The following is a 24,017-nucleotide window of genomic DNA, read 5'->3' on the forward strand; positions in this document are numbered from 1 at the left end:
AGAGATGTGGAGGAAGAAATTGCTAAGCAGATTATGGATACGTGTGGGGGTCACAGGGTAGTTGTCATGGGGGACTTTAACTTTCCAAATATTGATTGGAACCTTTGTAGGTCAAATAGTTTGGATGGGGCACTTTTTGTGCAGTGTGTGCAGGAGGGTTTCCTGACACAATATGTGGATAGGCCGACAAGGGGTGAGGCCACATTGGATTTGGTACTGGGAAATGAACCGGGCCAAGTGTTAGATTTGGTTGTGGGAGAGAACTTTGGAGATAGTGACCACAATTCGGTGTCTTTTGTTATTGCAATGGAGAGGGATAGGGCCGGACGGCAGGGCAAGGCTTACAATTGGGGGAGAGGTAATTATGATGCGATTAGGCAAGAATTAGGGGGCATAAGATGGGAACAGAAACTGTCAGGGAAAGGCACTGATGAAAAGTGGAACTTTTTCAAGGAACAAATACTGGGTGTCCTTGATAGGTATGTCCCTGTCAGGCAGGGAGGAAATGGCCGAGTGAGGGAACCGTGGTTCACAAAAGAGGTGGAATGTCTTGTGAAAAGGAAGAGGGAAGCTTATGTAGGGATGAGGAAACAAGGTTCAGATGGCTCGACTGAGGGTTACAAGTTAGCAAGGAACGAGCTGAAAAAGGGGCTGAGGAGAGCTAGGAGGGGACATGAGAAGTCCTTGGCGGGTCGGATCAAGGAAAACCCCAAGGCTTTTTACTCTTATGTGAGGAATAAAAGAATGACCAGGGTGAGGTTAGGGCCGGTCAAGGACAGTGGTGGGAACTTGTGTATGGAATCAGTAGAGATAGGCGAGGTGATGAATGAATACTTTTCTTCAGTGTTCACCAAGGAGAGGGGCCATGTTTTTCAGGAAGAGAAGGTGTTACAGGCTAATAGGCTGGAGGAAATAGATGTTCGGAGGGAGGATGTATTGGCAGTTTTGAATAAACTGAAGGTCGATAAGTCCCCTGGGCCTGATGAAATGTATCCTAGGATTCTTTGGGAGGCGAGGGATGAGATTGCAGAGCCTTTGGCTTTGATCTTTGGGTCCTCGCTGTCCACGGGGATGGTGCCAGAGGACTGGAGAGTGGCAAATGTTGTTCCTCTGTTTAAGAAAGGGAATAGAAATGACCCTGGTAATTATAGACCGGTTAGTCTGACTTCGGTGGTTGGTAAATTGATGGAAAAGGTCCTTAGGGATGGGATTTACGACCATTTAGAAAGATGCGGATTAATCCGGGATAGTCAGCACGGATTCGTGAAGGGCAAGTCGTGCCTCACAAATTTGATAGAATTTTTTGAGGAGGTAACTAGGTGTGTTGATGAAGGTAGGGCGGTTGATGTCATATACATGGATTTTAGTAAGGCGTTTGATAAGGTCCCCCATGGTCGGCTTATGATGAAAGTAAGGAGGTGTGGGATAGAGGGAAAGTTGGCCGATTGGATAGGTAACTGGCTGTCTGATCGAAGACAGAGGGTGGTGGTGGATGGAAAATTTTCGGACTGGAGGCAGGTTGCTAGCGGAGTGCCGCAGGGATCGGTGCTTGGTCCTCTGCTCTTTGTGATTTTTATTAATGACTTAGAGGAGGGGGCTGAAGGGTGGATCAGTAAATTTGCTGATGACACCAAGATTGGTGGAGTAGTGGATGAGGTGGAGGGGTGTTGTAGGCTGCAAAGAGACATAGATAGGATGCAAAGCTGGGCTGAAAAATGGCAAATGGAGTTTAACCCTGATAAATGTGAGGTGATTCATTTTGGTAGGACTAATTTAAATGTGGATTACAGGGTCAAAGGTAGGGTTCTGAAGACTGTGGAGGAACAGAGAGATCTTGGGGTCCATATCCACAGATCTCTAAAGGTTGCCACTCAAGTGGATAGAGCTGTGAAGAAGGCATATAGTGTGTTAGCTTTTATTAACAGGGGGTTGGAGTTTAAGAGCCGTGGGGTTATGCTGCAACTGTACAGGACCTTGGTGAGACCGCATTTGGAACATTGCGTGCAGTTCTGGTCACCTCACTATAAGAAGGATGTGGAAGCGCTGGAAAGAGTGCAGAGGAGATTTACCAGGATGCTGCCTGGTTTGGAGTGTCGGTCTTATGAGGAAAGGATGAGGGAGCTGGGGCTGTTCTCTCTGGAGCGGAGGAGATTGAGGGGAGACTTAATAGAGGTTTATAAAATGATGAAGGGGATAGATCGAGTGAACGTTCAAAGACTATTTCCTCGGGTGGATGGAGCTATTACGAGGGGGCATAACTATAGGGTTCATGGTGGGAGATATAGGAAGGATATCAGAGGTAGGTTCTTCACGCAGAGAGTGGTTGGGGTGTGGAATGGACTGCCTGCAGTGATAGTGGAGTCAGACACTTTAGGAACATTTAAGCGGTTATTGGATAGGCACATGGAGCACACCAGGATGGTAGGGAGTGGGATAGCTTGATCTTGGTTTCAGATGAAGGTCGGCACAACATCGTGGGCCGAAGGGCCTGTTCTGTGCTGTACTGTTCTATGTTCTATGTTCTATTATTGTCACCTGTATTAGTATACAGTGAAAAGTATTGTTTCTTGCACGCTATACAGACAAAGCATACTGTATATAGACAAGGAGAGGGTGCAGAAGGTAGTGTTAGAGTTATAGCTAGGGTGTAGAGAAAGATCAACTTAATGCGATGTAGGTCCATTCAAAAGTCTGATGGCAACAGGGAAGAAGCTGTTCTTGGGGTCAGTTGGTATGTGACCTCAGACTTTTGTATCTTCTTCCTGACGGAAGAAGGTGGAAGAGAGTATGTCTGGGGTATCTGAGCGTGCTGGCTGTTTTTCCGAGGCTGCGGGAAGTGTAGACAGTGTCAATGGATGGGAGGTTGGTTTGAGTGATGGGCTGGGCTTCGTTCATGACCCTTTGTAGTTTCTTGTGGTCTTGGACGGAGCAGGAGCCATACCAAACTGTAATACAACCAGAAAGAATGCTTTATATGGTCCATCTGTAAATGTTGGTGAGAGTCGTAGCGGACGTGCCAAATTTCCTTAGTCTTCTGAGAAAGAAGAGGTATTGGTGGGCTTTCTTAACTAAAGTGTCGGCTTGGAGGAAGTTGCGTGTTGCAACTTCAAAGACATAAAGGAAACATTTTGCTGCTTATACTCCAAATGTATGTGATCTGATAACTTTTGGAACCACTTTCATTTATTGATTCTGCCATGCTCTGTGGAGGGGACACATATCTGTGGGGGAATATTATAAAAATAAGTAAATCTCAACTTGGTTTATATATTTAAGATACAGTTTTAGATTCACCTTCATGATCAGTATTTTATAATTGCAACAAAGCAGAATCAAGAATTTTGTCTTCTCAGTCCCTGCAGACACTGTAACCTTTAAACATTGATCGTAAGTTAGTTTCTTATATCTGTTTGTAGTTAGGAACAGGAACCAGGTCATTATAGAAAAATGTTCTTGGTTTAGTTCTCACTTAAAATTGACCAATGAACATAAAATCCACTGGTCCATTCTGAAAACGCTAAATATGGAACTCCAAAACTCTTGTATTGGATGTCCAATTGCTACTCTCTAATCATTCCGATTAGTTTCTTGTTGGTTTAATAATTAAACCGCTAAATTAATCTTATGGTCATATTTAAATTAAGGAGACAGACAGCAGATGTACACATGCAGATTATATATTTCTCCTGGCCCGTCATCACCATGGCAATGTGTTGGTTTGTTTTCACTCTACCTCTCTCTCCTTTTCCTCACTTCCACAATATTCTGGTTCCTTTTCTGAATATAAGCCAAGTAAGATGTCATGAAATCCTGCTGGATTTTGTGGCAAACGCAACCAAAACTTGATGCTATGGAAGTCAATAAAGGAATAGAAGTCAATGGTGGATACTATAATGGAAAACATGATCAAGTACTGAAAATAAAATATTGGAGCATGTGAAATATGATGATCAAAAATGGTTGATGATGACTAAGCTGCTGAGTTACACTTGCCTTAAATTCTGCTAATCTTATTTTTCTGCAGTGAACTTTGAATCCTTGATCATTGCAATGTCTGTGGTCGGGGGACTCATTCTGCTGCCTTTGGTGTGTTGCTGCTGTTACTGCTGTTGCAGGAAGAAAGTATGTTGCTGTTGCAAGAAGAAATCCCACGGGTAATTGTCATTTTCAAAATATTCTGTGCATGTTCTATGGTCTAGTCTGAGTCATTGACAGCTCATACAAACCTCAGGTCTCATTTAAGAACAGAATGCTGGAGCAAAAATGCCAGTGTATTTAAACCAGTGGGCAGCATCTGAATTTATTGTTCAGGCTGAACAGCTTTGAAAGATGCATAATGATGTCAGTATTGTGGACCAAACTTGCTAATTTAATGTTGATAGACTATGCTAAGTAAAACTTTTGGTGACCATTTTTTTCACAATAGGATTATATCCACATCATATAAAAGCATCTGCTAAGCACAGGCCTCTTATGACAAAGCTGAAATTGCATTTATAAACCTGCTAAATAGTCATCTTTTGTGAAGGATCTTGCTGAAAAATCTGATTTAATCAGATCTGCTGAAAATATATGTTTGATATTTGATTTGTTGCAAAAGCAGAAACTTGTATTTATACTTTTTTAAAAAAGATAATACTCGTAAGTGACCAACTGAGCAGTTTTCACTATGTGCTGGCTTAACTGCACGTTCAGTGGATCACTAGAATAGCACAAATATGTACTATGAAACTCCATAGAACAACATGATGCTGGTCCACTGCACATTTTATATGTACAAATTACCTAGCTCAGTTCAACCTAAAATGAGCAGTTAATTATTGAGCAGCTAAGTGTTCTTTTGAGTTGCTTTACAAGCAAGTTGAAAATAAAAACTGGTGGGTGAAACACCTGGGGCCAGTTCCAAAGCCAAACTCTTCCCATTCTTCAATCAGGTATAGTAATTCAAATGAGGAATGTAAAACCAGGAGGAGTAAGGGACAGACTTGTCAAATTATCCCCACCAGAGCTGTGGTCCAGCAATTGGTTGTGGTTGTTAAATGGTTTTGTATTTTCTTACCCTTTGTCAATTGTTAATGCTGTAAATTGCTCCATTTTCTCAGCTCTCCAATTTCTCCAGCTGGCTCAAATGGAAAGAGCATTGCATTTCTTAAGTGCAATCGCCCTTCAACCTCTTGGCAAAGAGCTTGTATGCTTTCCTCTGATTCATTTTAATAGCTTTTCATTTTAATTCAGAGAAACCAAGCAGGCTCTACTGCAGGCAGTAATCTTTTTTAAGGTGCACTATGAAATACTGTCTGTCTCCAGTCCCTCTACTGTTGAAAGAAATCCTATTCATAGTTTCACTTTTCGTCACCGCTTGACTCAATTTACTCTAATGGATTTTTTGCCAGTCTCCTGAGATGTCTTTCACTTTCCCAAGTCAAAACTTGTCCAAAACTCCATCTTATTCTATCAGTCCTCAGCTATATCTTGTCCTCTAACTCCTGCTTCCATTCGAATACTCATTGTCATTTACAAATCCCTCTGTGATTTCCCCTCCTTGCTTCTGTAACCTGCTCCAACTGTGTTCCAGCATGCACTCTTAATCCTCCTAGCTCTAGCCGCCTTTGCACTCCACCTTGAGACAAACCGTTCAATTATCTTAGCCTAACATTCTCCCAATTTTCCACCAACCTTTATGTATTGCTACTTCTCTCTGTATCTTCAATAGTCCCCTCATAAATCTGTCTCTTGGATCTTGCTTTTATCACCAATTCTAACCACTGCTCATTGTCTTCCTTTTCTTACCACCTTTATGAAATGGCTGGGATGTTTAAAATTTTCCAGAGAAGCAACTTGTTGGGAAATGGTTACGGTTAAGGGTTTTTGACCGAGTAAATGAGTGAAGTCTTTTCATAGAATCCCTACAGTGCAGAAGGAGGCCATTCGGCCCATTGAGTCAGCCCTAACCTCAATCCCACGCAGGTCTTATTCCCGTAACCCACATATTTACCCTGCTAATCCCCCTGACACTAGGGTCAATTTAGCATGGCCAATCAACCTAACCTCCACAGCTTTTCCCCTAGTCAAAGATTGGTAAACTAAGGACACATGTTTAAGATAATTAGCAAAAAAGAGGACTTTTTTATGCATTGAGTTATGGTGATCTGGAATACATTGCCTGAAAGGATCCCCTTATTCATTCAAGGAATGTGAGCATCGCTGGAAAGACCAGCATTTATTACCCATTCCTAATTAACCTTGACCTTGTCCTTTGGCCTATTTTGTGGATGATGAATATTGCAGCAATAGTGTTCCAATGGTGGAGGAAGAGAATGTTCAGGATGTTAGCTGGGGTGCCAAACAGGTGGTCTGCTCTGTCCTAGATGGTATTGGGCTTCTTGAGTGTTGTTGGCATTGTATACTCATTCAAGCAAGTGGAAAGTATTCCATCTCACACTTGACCTGTGCCTCGTAGCTGCTTGAAAGGCTTTGGGGAGTCGGGAAGCGAGTTACTCACTGCAGAATACCCCATTGAAGGGTCCAAAATTGGACAGAATTACCCTGCTTTTTTTTTTGGAAACCATGACCATTTTCCACATTGCTGGGTAGATCCGAGTGTCTTGCTGGAACACTGTGGCTTACGGGACAGCTAGCTCTGAAGCACAAGGATACTTTCAGAGGCTATAGCCGTTGCCCCATTACAGCCCTGGATTGACTCAGTTTGGCTGAAGATTGGCTTCTTTGATGATGGGGACCTCAAGGCACTGGAGATGGGTCATCAACTGGGCACTTCTGGCTGAAGATGGTTGCAAGCACATCAGCCTCGTTTCTGTGCACACACGTGCTGGGCTTTGCTATCATTGAAGATGGGGATGTCCATGGAGTCTCCTCCTCCTGTTAGTTGTTTCATTGTCCACTACCATTCAGGACATGATGTAGCTGGACTTTGATTTCATCTGTTGACTGTGGGATGGCTTAGCACTGTCTATAGCACACACCTTCTGCTGTTTAGCATGCACATATTACTGTACTGTCGCTTCACCAGTTGGTGGCAGCACATTCAATAGCAACTTTCAAATTAGAATTGTATGTATACTGGAAAGGAGAAAATTTCCATGGGGAAGAGCAGGGAATTGGGACTAATTGGATAACTCTTTCAAAAGCTGATGAAGGTACAATGGGGCAAATGGCCTCTTCCTGTATTTGATGGTGATGTGATATAGAGGTTGCTTCATCAGACCTCTTGATGACTTCAGTCTTTTTTCACATTTCCTCGAATGCTTAATCTTAATATCTGGAAATAACAAGAACCAAGAATGCAGAAATTAGCTCTTAATTTAAACATTCTAACCTTGTCCATCTTGTCTCCAGCTGTTTAAACTTAAGCAGCAAAAATAGGCGCATTATGCTTAAATGAGTAATGTCAAAATGAATGTTGTCTTTAATAGATGATCAAAAGCACGATTAGAAATGTAAATTATTTACTAATTTATTTGTCATAGTCTTGATGAAGAGGAAGTGAGGCTGGCGAAGCAGCAAGAGGAAAGAAAGCAGCAAAGGGAGGAAAGGTAAGAGAGAGGGTACAATTCAGCTTTGGATGTGTAATTTCATTTAACTGCTTGTGGGTTGATTTCCTGAATTTTTGTAAATGATAATTCTGAGAATCCTTTTTTTCTCTTGATCCTTTTCTCAGCTGCTCTTGCACTCTCCCCTATCTCTTTAGAATCATTGAATTCCTACAATACAGAAGGAGACAATTTGGCCCATCAAGACAACAATCCCATCCGGGCTCTATCCCTGTAACCCCATGTATTTATGCTAATCCCCCTGATACGAAGGAACAATTTAGCATGGCCAATCCACCTAACCTGCACATCTTTGGAGTGTGGGAGGAAACTGGAGCACCCAGAGGAAACCCATGCACTGTAATCTATTTCTCACTTTTTTCTACCCTTTGACTGCTGGGCTAACATGTTGCAGTCTGGAAAGGAGCTAAAAACATCTGCAGACTAAATTTAGGGTGGCGATTGTGAAGAAAGGTCTTAGCAGCTCCTAACAGTTCCTTTCACTTTCCTGTCTCCTCCTACACCACTGTCCCCCCTATTCCATTACTTGTGATAAGGCCTGTCAGTTTCTTACTATTATGTCTCCTACAACTTCACTTTCCCACAACCTCCTCCTCCCCTTGCTACCACCTCCTCTTCTGTATCCATATCCACTCTTACTCTGCTGTTGCTCGCCCTTAACCCTTCATCCCCAGTGTCACTTATTTCCCTACCAAGGGCAGGCAGTGAGAGGCAAAAGCTTCCTTTCATTCCTTTTCTAGCTATTATCCTCTAAAAGGGCTTGTTTGCTTCAGAATTAAACTTGTTTGTATTCAATATCATATTGGATTATGACATTGTGAATGTCCACGCACGCACACGCGCACACACACATGTGCAAAACCTTTATCCTCCTGCACCCAATGTGAACATTGCATGCAGGTTGTTGAAATAGAGGCACTATTCGGCTCTCGAGTGGTGATGAGTTTTTTAAAAAATGTGAGCTCAGGAGGAACATTGCTGCATCTTCAGGCTCCATATTCAGGTCAGTAAATGTGAATCTTCCATTGTAGGTTGCTCCCAAAGACTGGCTTTATCGAATGCAGCTGGTCATGACACTGGCTGCCAACTCTTGAGTCTTGAAGTGGGAGGTTCAAACAGGCATTCAGACCCTTAATTGCAATTGCTAAGAGCCTGACACCTGTTTCAGGCCTCGGTAAAGAATGCCGACTTCCTCCTCTCAACTGAGACACAGCACAGTTCAGATGGGCATGCACACATTATTCCTGCCCCAGATATTGGAGTGTGTTTTAGGTCAGTCAACATCTTGAAAATAGGCATTGCTGCAAAGGTTTATTTATAATCAAATTTAATGAAAGAATCTGAGCCATCTTTGAATTTATTTTGTTTAAACTTGAACATTTGAATTTTCACTTACTGAAATATCTAGAATAAACATTTACAGTTCAAAAGTACTGTAAAGTGGCAACTATTGTGTGTCACAGCAGTGATGTGTTTTATCAATGGAAACTCCAACTAGAGCACTGCATACAGGCATAATGGATGTCATTGGTATCACCGGAGTTAACATTGGAACTTTCAATGAAACTCGTTGCTCGTGTACCAAATTTAATGTTTTATAGAATACTGTCTGTTATCCATTAAGCTGGAGGTTGAATAAACACCATTTGATTTGTTTTTCTCCAAAATAATAATTGGTCTATATTGAAGAAAAGACAACAGTTAAATTTAGTTAATGTTTCATTTAAGGCTTACTTTGAGTATCAGTTATTCACTTAAGGGCTATTTGTGAATACTGAGTCATCGATTTCAGTGTATGGAGGTACTAAATTAAACTACTACCCTACACAGTCTCCCACATTTTCTTCAAATTAGTTTTCATGCAGAAAACTCGCTAGGTCAGCTGGTTTCTTGGTCTCATCTTTTCTTTCTCTGAATGTGTGTGTGTGCATGTTTTGTTTTAAAAAAAAGACTTTCTCAATGTTCTTTCAGTCCTTATTCATACAGCTTTCTTGGAGTTGGGGAGGGAGAGAATGGATGACCCAAGAGAAGTATCATTTACATAACATGGTTGCAGTGCTACCAGAGAAAATATGATGATGTCTTAATGAAAGATGTCTTCGGGGGATTTTTCTATTAGCAACTTAGCATGCTTGCTGATGATCAAGAATAAAGAAATTTGTAAAAGGTCAATTGTTATTTTCAAAATAGCCTTTTTATTTGCTGCATCCAATGTTTTAAAATTTAATTGAGGATAACCTGGCCAATTAACATCCCATCAGTCTACTCTTGATAATCATCAAAGGGATCATCGACAATGAAACTCAGTTTGGGTTCTGCAAGAGCCACTCGGCTCCTGACCTCATTGGAGTCTTAGTCCAAACGTGGACAAAAAAGCTGAACTCCAGAGTTTAGGTGAGAGTAACTGTCATTGCCATCAAGGCAGCATTTGATGGTGTGTGGTACAAAGAGCCCTAGCAAAGCTGAAGTCAGTGGGAATCAAGAGAAAACTGGTTGGAGACATAGCACAACAGAAGATGGGGTTGTTCGAGGTCAATCATCTCAGCCCCAGGGCGTCATTGAAGGAGTTCCTCAGGGTCGTGGCCTTGGCTATCCATCTTCAGTTGCTTCATCAATGATCTTCTCTCCATTATAAAGTCAAAAATAGGGGTGTTCGCTGATTGCGCAATTCGCAGTCACTCATACTGAAGCACTCCACATCAATATGAAACACGACACTGAAAGTGGCAATGCAGGTGAAGAAGGTTAGTCAAGAAGGCATACGGCATGCTTGCCTTCATCGGCCGGGGCATTGAGTTTAAAAATTGGCAAGTCATGTTGCAGCTTTATAAAACTTTAGTTAGGGTGCACTTGGAATATAGTGTTCAATTCTGGTTGCCGCACTACCAGAAGGATGTGGAGGCTTTGGAGAGGGTACAGAAAAGATTTACCAGGATGTTGCCTGGTATGGAGGGCATTAGCTATGAGGAGAGATTAGAGAAACTTGGTTTGTTCTCACTGGAACGACGGAGGTTGAGGAGCGACTTGATAGAAGTCTACAAGATTGAGGGGCATGGACAGAGTGGATAGTCAGAAGCTTTTTCCCAGGGTAGAAGAGTCAATTACTAGGGTTTAAGGTGCGAGGGGCAAGGTTTAAAGGAGATGTACGAGGCAAGTGTTTTTACACAGAGGGTGGTGGGTGCCTGGAACTCGCTGCCGGGTGAGGTAGTGGAAGCGGATACAGTAATGGCTTTTAAGGGGCGTCTTGACAAACACATGAATAGGATGGGAATAGAGGGATATGGTCCCCGGAAGGGTAGGGGGTTTTAGTTAAGTCGGGCAACATGATCGGTGCCGGCTTCGAGGGCCGAAGGGCCTGTTCCTGTGCTGTAATTTTCTTTGTTTTTTGACCAGGACAATATCCGGGTTTGGACCGATTAGTAGCAAGAAATATTCATGACGCACAAGTGCTCGGCAAAAAGAGAGAATTCAGTCATCTCTCCTTGACATTCAATGGCATTATCATCACTGAATCCCTTAATATCCACATCCTGAGGGTACCATTACAGAAACTGAACTGACCAACCATATAAATACTGTGGCTACAAGAGCAGGTCAGAGGCTGGGGATCCTGTGGTTAATAACTCACCTGCTGACTCCCCATAGCCTATGCATCATCTACAAGGCACTAGTCAAGAGTGTAATAGAATACCCTCCCCATGTCTGAATGTGTGCAGCTCCAATGACACACAAAAAAAGACTCAACACCATCCCATCCAGGATAAAACAATTTGCTTGATTAGTATCCCCCAACCATCTTCAACCTTCACTCCCTCCATCACTGACGCACAGTGGCAGTAGTGTGGCAGTACAAGATGTACTGCAGCAACTCCTTTGACAGCACCTTTCAAACCTCTATCACCAAGAACGTAAAGGACAGCAGATGCATAGGAACACCACCACCTGCAAGTTCCTTTCCAAACCACACACCAGCCTGACTTAGAAACTAGAAACAGGAATAGGCCATTTGGCCCTTCAAGCCTGCTCCGCCATTCATTTTGATCATGGCTGATCACCCCGCGCTCCCCCGCCCCCCCCCCACATATCCCTTGATCCATTTAGCCCCAAGGGCTATATTTTATTTAATTTCTTCTTGAAATCAGACATTTTGGCCTCAACTACATTTTGTGGTAGTGAATTCCACACATTCACCACCCTCTGGGTGAAGAAATTTCTCCTCACAGTTCTAAAAGGTTTACCCATTATCCTCAAACTATGACCCCTAGTTCTGGACTCCACCACCATTCTTTCTGAATGCAGTCTGCCTAATCCTGTTAGAATTTTATAATTTTCTATGAGATCCCACCCCTCACTCTTCCAAACTCCAGTGAATATAATCCTAACCAACTTACTCGCTCCTCGTATGACAGACCTGCCATCCCAGGATTCAGCCTGGCAAACTTTCGTTGACCTCCGTCTATATCATAGAACATTACAGCGCAGTACAGGCCCTTCGGCCCTCGATGTTGCGCCAACCAGTGGTACCAATCTAAAGCCCCTCTAATCTACACTCTTCCAATATCATCCATATGTTTATCCAATAACCACTTGAACGCTCTCAACCTTGACAAGTCCACCACTGCTGCAGGCAGGGCATTCCACGCCCTTACTACTCTGAGTAAAGAACCTACCTCTAACATCTGTCCTGTATCTCTCACCCCTCAATTTAAAGCTATGTCCCCTCGTGCTAGCCAACACCATCCGAGGAAAAAGGCTCTCACTATCCACCCTATCTAATCCTCTGATCATCTTGTATGCCTCTATTAAGTCACCTCGTAACCTTCTTCTCTAACGAAAACAACCTCAAGCCCCTCAGCCTTTCCTCATACGATTTTCCCACCATACCAGGCAACATCCTGGTAAATCTCCTCTGCACCCTTTCCAACACTTCAACATCTTTCCTATAATATGGCGACCAGAACTGTACGCAATACTCCAAATGTGGCCGCACCAGAGTTTTGTACAGTTGTAGCATGACCTCCTGGCTCCGAAACTCAATCCCTCTACCAATAAAAGCTAACACACCGTACGCCTTCTTAACAACTTTCAGGGATCTATGCACATGGACACCCAGATCCCTCTGTTCATCCACACTACCAAGTATCTTACCATTAGCCCAGTACTCTGTATTCCTGTTACTCCTTCCAAAGTGAATCACCTCACACTTTTCCGCATTAAACTCCATTTGCCACCTCTCAGCCCAGCTCTGCAGCTTATCTATGTCCCTCTGTAACCTGCCACTTCCCTCCGCACTGTCTACAACTCCACCGACTTTAGTGTCATCCGCAAATTTACTAATCCATCTTTCCACGCCCTCATCCAGGTCATTTATAAAAATGACAAACAGCAGTGGCCCCAAAACAGATCCTTGCGGTACACCACTAGTAACTGAACTCCAGGATGAATATTTCCCATCAACCACCACCCTTTGTTTTCTTACAGCTAGCCAATTCCTGATCCAAACCACTAAATCACCCTCAATCCCACGTGTCCGTATTTTCTGCAAAAGCTTACCATGGGAAACCTTATCAAACGCTTTGCTGAAATCCATATACACCACATCAACCGCTTTACCCTCATCCACCTCTTTGGTCACCTTCTCAAAGAACTCAATAAGGTTTGTGAGGCACGACCTACCCTTCACAAAACCGTGTTGACTATCCCTAATCAAATTATTCCTTTCTAGGTGATTATAAATCCTATCTCTTATAATCCTTTCCAATACTTTGCCCACAACGGAAGTAAGGCTCACCGGTCTATAATTACCAGGGTTGTCCCTACTCCCCTTCTTGAACAAGGGGACAACATTTGCTATCCTCCAGTCTTCTGGCACTGTTCCAGTAGACAATGACGGCACAAAGATCAAAGCCAAAGGCTCTGCAATCTCCTCTCTAGCCTCCCAGAGAATCCTAGGATAAATTCCATCCGGCCCAGGGGACTTATCTATTTTTACCCTTTCCAGAATTGCTAACACCACCTCCTTATGAACATCAATCCCATCCAGTCCAACAGCCTGCATCTCAGTACTCCCCTCAACAACACTGTCCCTCTCCAGTGTGAATACCAACGAAAAATATTCATTTAGTGCCTCTCCTATCTCTTCAGACTCCACGCACAACTTCCCACTCCTGTCCTTGACTGGCCCTAATCTTACCCTAGTCATTTTTTTACTCCTGACATACCTATAGAAAGCTTTAGGGTTTTCCTTGATCCTACCTGCCAAAGACTTCTCATGTCCCCTCCTGGCTCTTCTTAACTCTTTCTTTAGGTCCTTCCTGGCTAACTTGTAACTCTCAAGCACCCTAACTGAGCCTTCACGTCTCATCTTAACATAAGTCTCCTTCTTCCTCTTCACAAGAGATTCAACCTCCTTAGTAAACCACGGTTCCCTCACACGTCTGCTTCCTCCCTGCCTGACAGGTACATATTTATCAAGGACGCGTAGTAGCTGTTCCTTGAACAAGTTCCACCTTACAATTGTGCCCATCCCCTGCAGTTTCCTTCCCCAACCTATGCCAGCTAAATCTCGCCTAATCGCATCATAGTTTCCTTTCCCCCAGCTATAACTCTTGCCCTTTGGTATATACCTATCCTTTTCCATTGCTAAAGTAAACGTAATCGAATTGTGGTCACTGTCACCGAAGTGCTCACCTACCTCCAAATCTAACACCTGGCCTGGTTCATTACCCAGTACCAAATCCAATGTGGCCTCGCCTCTTGTTGGTCTATCTACATACTGCGTCAGGAAGCCTTCCTGCACACACTGGACAAAAACCGACCCCTCTAAAGTACTCAACTATAGCTTTTCCAGTCAATATTTGTAAAGTTAAAGTCCCCCAGTACAACTACCCTGTTACTTTCACTCCTATCCAGAATCATCTTTGCAATCTTTTCCTCCACATCTCTGGAACTTTTCGGAGGTCTATAAAAAAACTCCCAACAGGGTGACCTCCTTTCCTGTTTCTAACCTCAGCCCAAACTACCTCAGTAGACGAGTCCTCATCAAATGTCCTTTCTGCCACCGTAATACTGTCCTTGACTAACAATGCCACACCTCCCCCTCTTTTACCACCTTCCCTGCACTTGCTGAAACATCTAAACCCCGGAACCTGCAACAACCATTCCTGTCCCTGCTCTATCCATGTCTCCGAGATGGCCACAACATCGAAATCCCAGGTACCAACCCATGCTGCAAGCTCACCCACCTTATTCCGGATGCTCCTGGCATTGAAGTATACACACTTCAAACCGCCTTCCTGCCTGCCAGTACACTCCTGCGACTCTGAAACCTCATCCATGACCTCACTACTCTCAACCTCCTGTACACCGGAGCTACAATTCAGGTACCCACCCCCCTGCTGAATTAGTTTAAACCCTCCCGAAGAGCATTAGCAAATTTCCCCCCCAAGATATTGGTACCCCTCTGGTTCAAGTGCAGACCATCCTGTTTGTAGAGGTCCCACCTACCCCAGAAAGAGCCCCAATTGTCCAGGTATCTGAATCCCTCCCTCCTGCACCATCCCTGTAACCACGTGTTCAACTGCTCTCTCTCCCTATTCCCCTCCTCACTATCACGTGGCACGGGTAACAAACCAGAGATAACAACTTTGTTTGTTCTAGCCCTAAGCTTCCACCCTAACTCCCTGAATTTCTGCCTTACATCCCCATCCCTTTTCCTACCTATGTCTTGAGAGCCTATGTGAACCACAACTTGGGGCTGGTCCCCCTCCCCCTTAAGGATATCGAAAACACGATCCGAGACATCGCGAACTCTGGCTCCTGGGAGGCAACACACCAACCCGCGAGTCTCTCTCGTTCCCACAGAATCTCCTATCCGTCCCTTTAACTATGGAGTCCCCAATGACTAATCCTCTACTCCTCTCCCCCCTTCCCTTTTGAGCCACAAGGACATCCTTCTTCAGATAAGGTCACCAAAACTGCGCACAGTACTCCAGATGTGGCCTTACTAAAGCCCCAAACAATTGCAGAAAACATCCCTATCCTTACACTCAATTCCTTTCGTTATAAAGGCCAACAGACCATTTACCTTCTTTACTGCCTGCTGTACCTGCATGCTTATTTTCAGCGATTGATGCACGAGGACACCAAGGTCTCACTGAGTATTCGCCCCTCTCAATTTGCACCCATTCAAGTAATAATCTGTTGGGGTCTTAGCACAGATCCCTGCAGAACCCCACTAGTCACTGACTGCCAATCAGAAAACGACCTATTTTTGCCAATTTGTTTGCTTCCTATCTGCTAACTAACTCTCTATCCATCTCAAGATTCATCAAGAATGATTTCCCTTTTGTAAATCCGTGCTGACTTCGTCTGATTATACCACTGCCTTCCAAACGCTGTTATTATGGACTCTAGCAACTTCCCCAATACCGACATCAGACTCACTGGTCTATAGTTCCCTGTTTTCTCTCTACCTCCCTTTTTGAATAGCGGGCTTACATTAGCTACCCTCCAATTTGTTGGCGCCAGTCCAGAGTCCAAAGAATTTTAGAAAATAACCACCAATGGATCTACTATTTCCAGGGCCACTTCCTTAAGTACTTTGAGGTGTAGATTATCAGGCCCTGGCGATTTATCCACCTTCAATCCCATCAATTTCACCAAAGCCATTTCTCTACTAATGCTGATTTCCTTCAACTCCTCACTAAAACTTGTTTCTTTCTGAACTTCTGATACATTATTCATGTCTTCCTTTGTGAAGACTGAAGCAAAGTACGAATGTAATTCCTCCGCCATTTCTTTATTCCTGGTAATGAATTCTTTTGTTTCTGACTATAAGGGGTCTACATTTGTTTTTGTCATTTTGTTTCTCTTTACATACCTATAGAAACTTTTACAGTCAGTTTTTATGTTCCCCGCTAGCTTACTGTCATACTCTATTTTTCCTTCTTAATCCCTTGGTCCTCCTTTGCTGAATTTTAAACTGCTCCCAATCCACAGATCTATTGCTTTTTCTTGACCATTGTTATGCTTCTTCCTTGAATCTGATATTTCTAATTTTCCTTGTAAGCCATAGTTTAGCCACAATTCCCTTCCCACTCTTGCGCCAAACAGGAATTAACAATTTCTGGAGTTGACCTATTTGTTCTTTAAATGTCTGCCATTGCCTGCCACTGTCTTTCCTTTCAGTAATGTTTCCCAGTCCATCATGGCCAATTCATGCCTCATGCCATCGTAGTTCCTTTATTGAAATTCAGGACCCAGGTCGCAGAATCAACTGCATCACTATCCACTTTGACAAAGAATTCTACCATATTATGGTCACTTGTCCCCAAGAGTTCTCTCACAACTAGATTGCCAGCTATCCTTTCTCTTGCACAACACCCAGTCCAAGATGGCCTGTTCCCTTGCTAGTTCCTCAACGTATTGCTCCAGAAAACCATCCCGTATACACTCCAAAAATTCCTCCTCTGTTGTACTGTGACTAATTTGACTCTCCCAATCTTTATGCAGATTAAAGTCACCCATAATCACAGATGTTCCTTTAACATGTGCATCTCTGATTCCCTGTCTAATGCCTTTCCCCACATTACCACTACAGTTTGGTGGTCTGTATACCACCCCCACCAATTGTTTATGCCAATTGTTGTTTCTGAACTCGACCCATGCAGATTCCACATCATCTATGCTGATATCTTTCCTCAATATCCTATCGATATCATCTTTAATGAACAATGCAACTCCACCACCTTTTCCTTTCTGTCTGTCCTTCCTAAACACTGAATAGTCCTCAATGTTTAGTTCCCATCCTTGGTCACCTAGGAGCCACATCTCTGTAATGTCAGCTATATCATACCTCTTTCATTTATCTGTGCAACTAATTCATCCATTTTGTTTTGAATGCTCCGAGCATTTTGGTACAAAACATTAAGGTCAGCACTTTTAACATTTCTTTTCCTTTTCCTATTTTTTACTGTCCTTAACTGACTCTGGGCCTTGATTTCTCTGCTTATCACTTTCTTTATTCTCCTTACTGTCTTTTCCTCTTGTTCTTCATTTCCCCTGCTCTGAATCCTTGCAAAGGTTCCCATCCCCTGCTATATTAGTTTAAACCTTCCCCAACCACTCTAGCTAGTATCCCCCACCGGTCCTGGTCCTGCCCAGGTGTAACCCGTCCAGTTTGTACAGGTCCCACCACCCTAGAATCAGCCCCAATGCCCTAGGAATCTGAAACCCTCCCTCTCACACCATCTTTTTAGCCACGTATTCATCCTAAGTATCCTGCTGTTTCTACTCTGACTAGCATGTGGCACCGGTAATAATCCCTGTGATCGCTACCTTTGAGGTCCGACTTTTTAGCTTGCTGCCTAGCTCCTTATATTCCCCTTTTAGGACCAACGTGTTCTATGACCACTGGCTAGTCAACCTCCCCCTTCAGAATGTCCTGCAGCCGCCCTGGACCCTAACACCAGGGAGGCAACATACCATCCTGGAGTCTCGCTTGCGGCCACAGAAACGCCTATCTATTCCCCTTACAATTGAATCCTCCATAATTATATAACTATTGCATTCTCTCTCATTTTACTCCTCCCTGCGGCAGCTGAACCAAGTGTGGTATAATAGATTTGGCTGTTGCCGTTTTCCCCTGAAAGGCCATTCCCTGCAACACTATCCAAAATGGTGTATCTGTTTTGCAGGGGAAAGTCACAGGAGATTCCTACACTGCCTGCCTACCTCTCTTGCTCTGCCTGGTGGTCACCTATTCCCTTCCTGCCTGTGGAGTCTGAGCCTGCAGTGTGACCACCTCTCTATATGTGCTATCCACGATACTCTCTCCACCTTGCGGATGCTCCGCAGTGTCTCCAGCTGCTGCTTCAGCTCCGAAATGCGGGCTGCCAAGAGCTGAGCTGGAGACACTTTCTGCACACGTGCTGGTCCCGGGCATTGGAAATGTCCCACAAGGAGCACGAAGAGCAGACCACAGCTTGGAGCTCTCCTGTTATGTCTTACTCCTTTAAAGTATTATTTCAGATTATATCCAATTCTCTAGAGCCCTTCTTTCCTGCTCCTCGTTACTATTAAATGTAACCTTTACAAACTATAAATCACAGAAATTACCTCTGAGACTACAAGTGATAAAAAGATTAAATACTTAACCAACCTTACTACTTACCAATCAGCTCTTTCCCTTGTGTCCTCTACTTCTGCAGCAGGGCAAGGAAAGGGGATGGGATAGTGTTGCTGGTTAAAAAGCAGATTAACGCAACAGTAATGAAGGACATTAGCCTGGATAATGTGGAATCTGTATGGGTTGAGCTGCGGAACAACAAAAGGACAAAAAACGTTAGTGGGAGTTGTGTATAGACCACCACCCAGTGGTAGTGAGATTGAAGATGGCATCAGGCAGGAAATTAGAGATGCGTGCAGTAAGCGTACAGCAATTATTATGGGTGATTTCAATATGCATATTGATTGAGCTCACCAAACTGGCAGTAATGCGATGGAGGAGGATTTTCTGGAATATATAAGGGATGGTTTTCTCAACCATTATGTCGAGGAACCACCTAGAGAGCAGACCATCTGAGACTGGGTTTGTGTAATGAGAGGGGATTAATTTGCAACCTTGTGGTGCGAGATCCTTTGGGGATGAGTGACCGTAATATGGTAGAATTCTTCATTAAGATGGAGAGTGACACAGTCAAGTCTGAGACTAGGGTCCTGAACTTGAGGAAAGCTAACTTTGATGGCATGAGACGTGCATTGGCTGGGATAAGCTGGCAAAGGATTCTCAAGGGGTTGACAGTGGATAGGTAATGGCAGATATTTAAAGAACGCATGGATGAACTTCAACAACTGTACGTCTCTGTCTGGCGTAAGAGTAAAACAGGGAAGGTGGCTCAACCATGGGTAACAAGGGAAATCAGGGATAGCATTAAAGCTAAAGAGGTGGCATATAAATTGGCCAGAAAAAGCAGCAAACCTGAGGACTGGGATAAATTTAAAATTCAGCAGAGGAGGACAAAGGGTTTAATTCGGAAGGGGGAAAATAGAATACAAGAGTAAGCTTGCAGAAAACAAAAACTGACTGCAAAAGCTTCTATAGATATGTGAAGAGAAAAAGTCGGTCCATTACAGTGAGAATCAGGTGAATTCATTATAGGCAACATAGAGATGGCAGACAGCTGAACAAATACTTTGGATCTGTCTCCACTAAGGAGGACACAAATAGCCTACCAGAAATACCGGAAAAAAGGACATGAAGGAGGAACTGAAAGAAATCCTTAGTCACAAAATTGTATTGGGGAAATTGCTGGGATTAAAACCTGATCAGTCCCCAGGGCTTGATGCTCTGCATCCCAGAGTACTCAAGGAAGTGGTCCTAGAAATAGTGGACACATTGGTGATCATTTTCCAGTATTCTATTGCCTCTAAAAGATTTCCAGTGGATTGGAGGGTAGCTAATGTAACCCCACTTTTTTAAAAAGGAGGGAGAGAGAAAATGGGGAATTATAGACCTGTTGGCCTAACGTCGGTGGTGGGGAAAATGCTGGAGTCAATTATTAAGGATGTAATAATTGAGCATTTGGAAAGTGGTGACACGATCAGATCAAGTCAATGTGGATTCAATAAAGGGAAATCGTGCTCGACAAATCGTCTGGAATTTTTTTGAGGATGTGACCAGTAGAGTGGACAAGGGTGCACCAGTGGATGTTGTGTATCTGAACTTCCAAAAGGCTTTTGACAAGGTCCCACCCAAGAGATTTTTAAGCAAAATTAAAGCTCATGGTATTCGGGGTAATGTATTGACATGGATAGAGAACTGGTTGGCAGACAGGAAGCAGAAGGTGAATAAATGGGTCCTTTTCAGAGTGGCAGGCAGTGATGGTGGGATACTGCAGGGTTCTGTGCTGGGACCCCAGCTGATCACAATATAAATGATTTGGACAAAGGAATTGAATGCAATATTTCCAAATTTGCCGATGACACTAAGCTGGGTGGCAGTGTGTGTTGTGAGGAAGATGCTCAGAGGCTGCAGGGTGACTTGGACAGGCTGATGGAGAGGGCAAATACTTGGCAGATACAATATAATGTGGATAAATGTGAAGTTATCCACTTTGGCAAAAACAAGAAGGAAGATTATTATCTGAATGGTGGCAGTTTAGAAAAATGGGAAGTGCAACGTTACCTGGATGACACGGAGGGACAGTTGCTGAAGGTTGGCATGCAGGTACAGCAGACAATGAGGAAAGCTAATGGCATGTTGGCTTTAATTGCAAGAAAATTTGAGTATAGGACTATGGATGTCTAGCTGCAGTTGTATAGGGCCTTGGTGAGACCACACCTTGAGTATTGTGTGCAGTTTTGGTTTCCAAGTCTGAGGAAGGACATTCTTGCTATTGAGGGAGTCCTGTGAAGATTCATCAGACTGATTCCCAGAATAGCAGGACTGACATATGAAGAGAGACTGGATCCTCATGTACTCACTGGAATTTAGAAAAATGAGAGGGGATCTCATAGAAACATATAAAATCCTGATGAGACTGGACAGGCTAGATGTGGGAAGAATGTTCCTGATGTTTGGGAAGACCAGAACTAGGGATCACAGTCTAAGAATAAGGGTAAGCCATGCAGGAATGGGGATGAACTTCACTCAGAGTTGTGAACCTGTGGAATTCTCTACCGCAGAAAGCTGTTGGGGCCAGTTCATTATATATGTTCAAGAGGGAGCTGGACGTGGCTCTTGAGGCTAAAGGGATCAAGGAGTATGGAGAAAAAGCAGGAGTGGTATCCTGAGAGTGCATGGCCAGCCCTGATCATATTGAATGGTGGTGCAAGCTCGAAGGGCCGAATGACCTTCTCCACCTATTTTTTATGTTTCTATGTGGCTGCGCTGATTTCTCCCAGAATGCTCCTCTGCCGCCTCTGCTGGATACTCTTCCTCCTGCTTATCTTTGGAAGGGTTCTTCTGCAATCCACTGTACAGTCGAGGTGACTGTGCCAACTTCTGCCAGAATGCTCCTCTGCTGCCTCTGCTGGATTGACTTGGAATTATATAACTTGGTCATTCCAGATCGCTATGTCAAAGTCCTGGAATTCCCTTAACAACATTGTGGATGTAGCAGAAGAAGGTGGTTCACTACCACCACCTTGTCAAGGGCAATTAGGGATGGGAAATAAAGATTTGGTTTGATTTATTGTCACATCTATTAGTGTACAGTGAAAAGTATTGTTTCTTGCTTGCTATACAGGCAAAACATACTGTTCACAGAGAAGGAAAGGAGAGAATACAGAATGTTATTATGCTGGTTACTTTTCCGAGGCAGTGGGAAGGATAGTGGATGGAAGGCTGGTTTGCGTAATTGACTGGTCTTGAATGTGGCACCCACATCTCATGAAATAATTTTTTAAAACTTGGATTTAGTCATGGTCAGTTTTTCTCTTCAGAATACTATGTGACAATTAAGTATTACTTCAATCTGTTGAACCGGGGCAGAATTTTGAGAAAGCTTCCAAGTACTGGAAAAGCAGTGGCAGAAATGTTGCGGGACTTGTCACTCACTATGGTTTCAACTGCCCACAGGCATTTTGTGGGCATTTGCACAACTTGCAATACATGAAGCTCCTTTTCAGCTTGCATCAGCTACGTGGATCTGATGTGTGAGCAGGGCAAACAATAAATAGCATGTCTCTTTAACTAAGCAGAATGATGAACCCCCACTGAGATACACAAGTGAAAATTTTATCCTCTGACCCCCCCCCCCCCAAAAACCCATGATCTCTGGCATCACCTCCCCCTCCCTGTCTTTCAAATCTCTGCCCATACTGCACCCTCATGCTTTCCGACAATCTCTGTCTCTGACTCTCCTCCCCCGAGCTGCTTATTTCAGGAAAGAGCTGACAGTCTGCTCAAAATTTTTACATCTATTAAAATTAATGAAGGAAATTTGTGGATAGCACTTTTGGAATGTGGGCAGTTGAGGCTTCCAACTAGTAAGTTGCCTTTGGAAAATTGTTCTTGTGGTGTGTCTTAAAATAACATCTCTAACAATAGAATTGGCAATCAAGAGAACCATTCTACTTGACGTGCAAGAAGCAAATTGCCAGATTTGGGATTTTTTAATCCTTTTATTTCCACAAATAATCTGTGGAAAAGGAATTACTTTTCATTGTATTTTTAAAATGTAGCTTTTACATGCTTAAAACATGGGTGGTAATGGCACCAACATCATTGCTTTGCCTCCAGAAAGTATTGATTTTAGCTTGACTCAGCAGTGGAAAAACATGCTTCACTCCTTTCAGTTGTGGCCAAAACAGACAAATACAAGGTGGAGGTTGGGAGAGAGCTTCTTTCTGAAGCTGAGAGCTGTAAGGTTTGTGGAAGGGATAGAAGTGAGGGCTTCCACTGAGGCAGAAACATTATAAATTCTAGAGGAGCATTAGTAGCCATCTAGTTTAAAGTACGGCGACCCACTGCTGTGGGAAAGTTAGTGATTTTTATTGTCCGAGTACATGAGGATGAATTGCATAGATAGAATAAGTGGATCTGATCAAAATAGCCCTTGATGAAATAAAACAGCTGAGTGGTTTGCATCTGTTTTCAACTCACCAAGTCTTTGCACAGTCCATCTTCAGATAGTTTGAAGAATTACACATGCAAGAAGTTGGAAATTCTGCCCAAGTCACACGAGGTATTATTACACTTCAAAGGCAGCACAATGCATTGTCCTGTTTGCTGATTCACATTAAAATGAAACATTTAGACCACTGAGCAAAAAGAGTGGTGTCACTGAATTCAAGGAGACCCAGATTTATAGGGTTTTCTACAGAAATCTAACCTGGTTCGCACTTTGCATGTTTTAGAATTTTGCATAAACTTCTATCAGACCCTTTTGAACCTAGGACTATTAATCCATCATTCAGTTTGTGGAATGAGTGAAAACTAATGTAGAACAGAGGTGCTGGCTTAAACTTGATTAATAGTTATTCTTTCTAAACCATTTGAAATTTAGTTTTGGCATTTGGATAGGCCAATTGTAAGACCATAATGCAATATATTTTGTTGTTACAGTTAATATGCAAGTTCAGTTTCTCTAAGAAATTAATAGTGCTGAAGTTGCATGTCTCTCCTCCTCTCATCCCATTGATTTTAAAAGTATTAGTGTTCTAATTAGCACGAAACACACAGTCGTAGAAATAAAAACAGAAAATGCTAGAAAACACTCAGCAGGTGAGATAGCACTTGTGGAGAGAAAAACAGTTAGTGGAGCCATTTAGTGATACTAAACAACTCAATTGAGTTTTTCAGATAGCTTTTCAATCGCAGCATTCTGCTTTTGCACTTGCAGTTATAGGTAAATGGTAATTGTGTTTTGTGACAAAACTCTGGACAAGCAATTAGTTAATTGGGTTGTAAGATGCATCTTGATGTGTTTCTCTCATAATACA

At 43.1% G+C, this 24,017-nt stretch overlaps 1 protein-coding gene across 1 annotated transcript in view; it reads left to right on the plus strand.

The window, feature by feature from the left end:
- LOC144507904 (pituitary tumor-transforming gene 1 protein-interacting protein-like) overlaps nucleotides 1–24,017 on the plus strand; it is a 97,012-nt gene that overhangs the window by 27,740 nt on the left and 45,255 nt on the right. Inside the window, exons 4-5 of the mRNA XM_078235389.1 lie at nucleotides 4,025–4,154; nucleotides 7,488–7,553. Of these exons, the coding sequence (XP_078091515.1) occupies nucleotides 4,025–4,154; nucleotides 7,488–7,553 (196 nt within the window). The remainder of the gene's footprint in view (nucleotides 1–4,024; nucleotides 4,155–7,487; nucleotides 7,554–24,017) is intronic.

This window comes from Mustelus asterias, chromosome 2 (genome assembly GCF_964213995.1).
Source record: "Mustelus asterias chromosome 2, sMusAst1.hap1.1, whole genome shotgun sequence".
Classification (NCBI taxonomy): domain Eukaryota; kingdom Metazoa; phylum Chordata; class Chondrichthyes; order Carcharhiniformes; family Triakidae; genus Mustelus; species Mustelus asterias.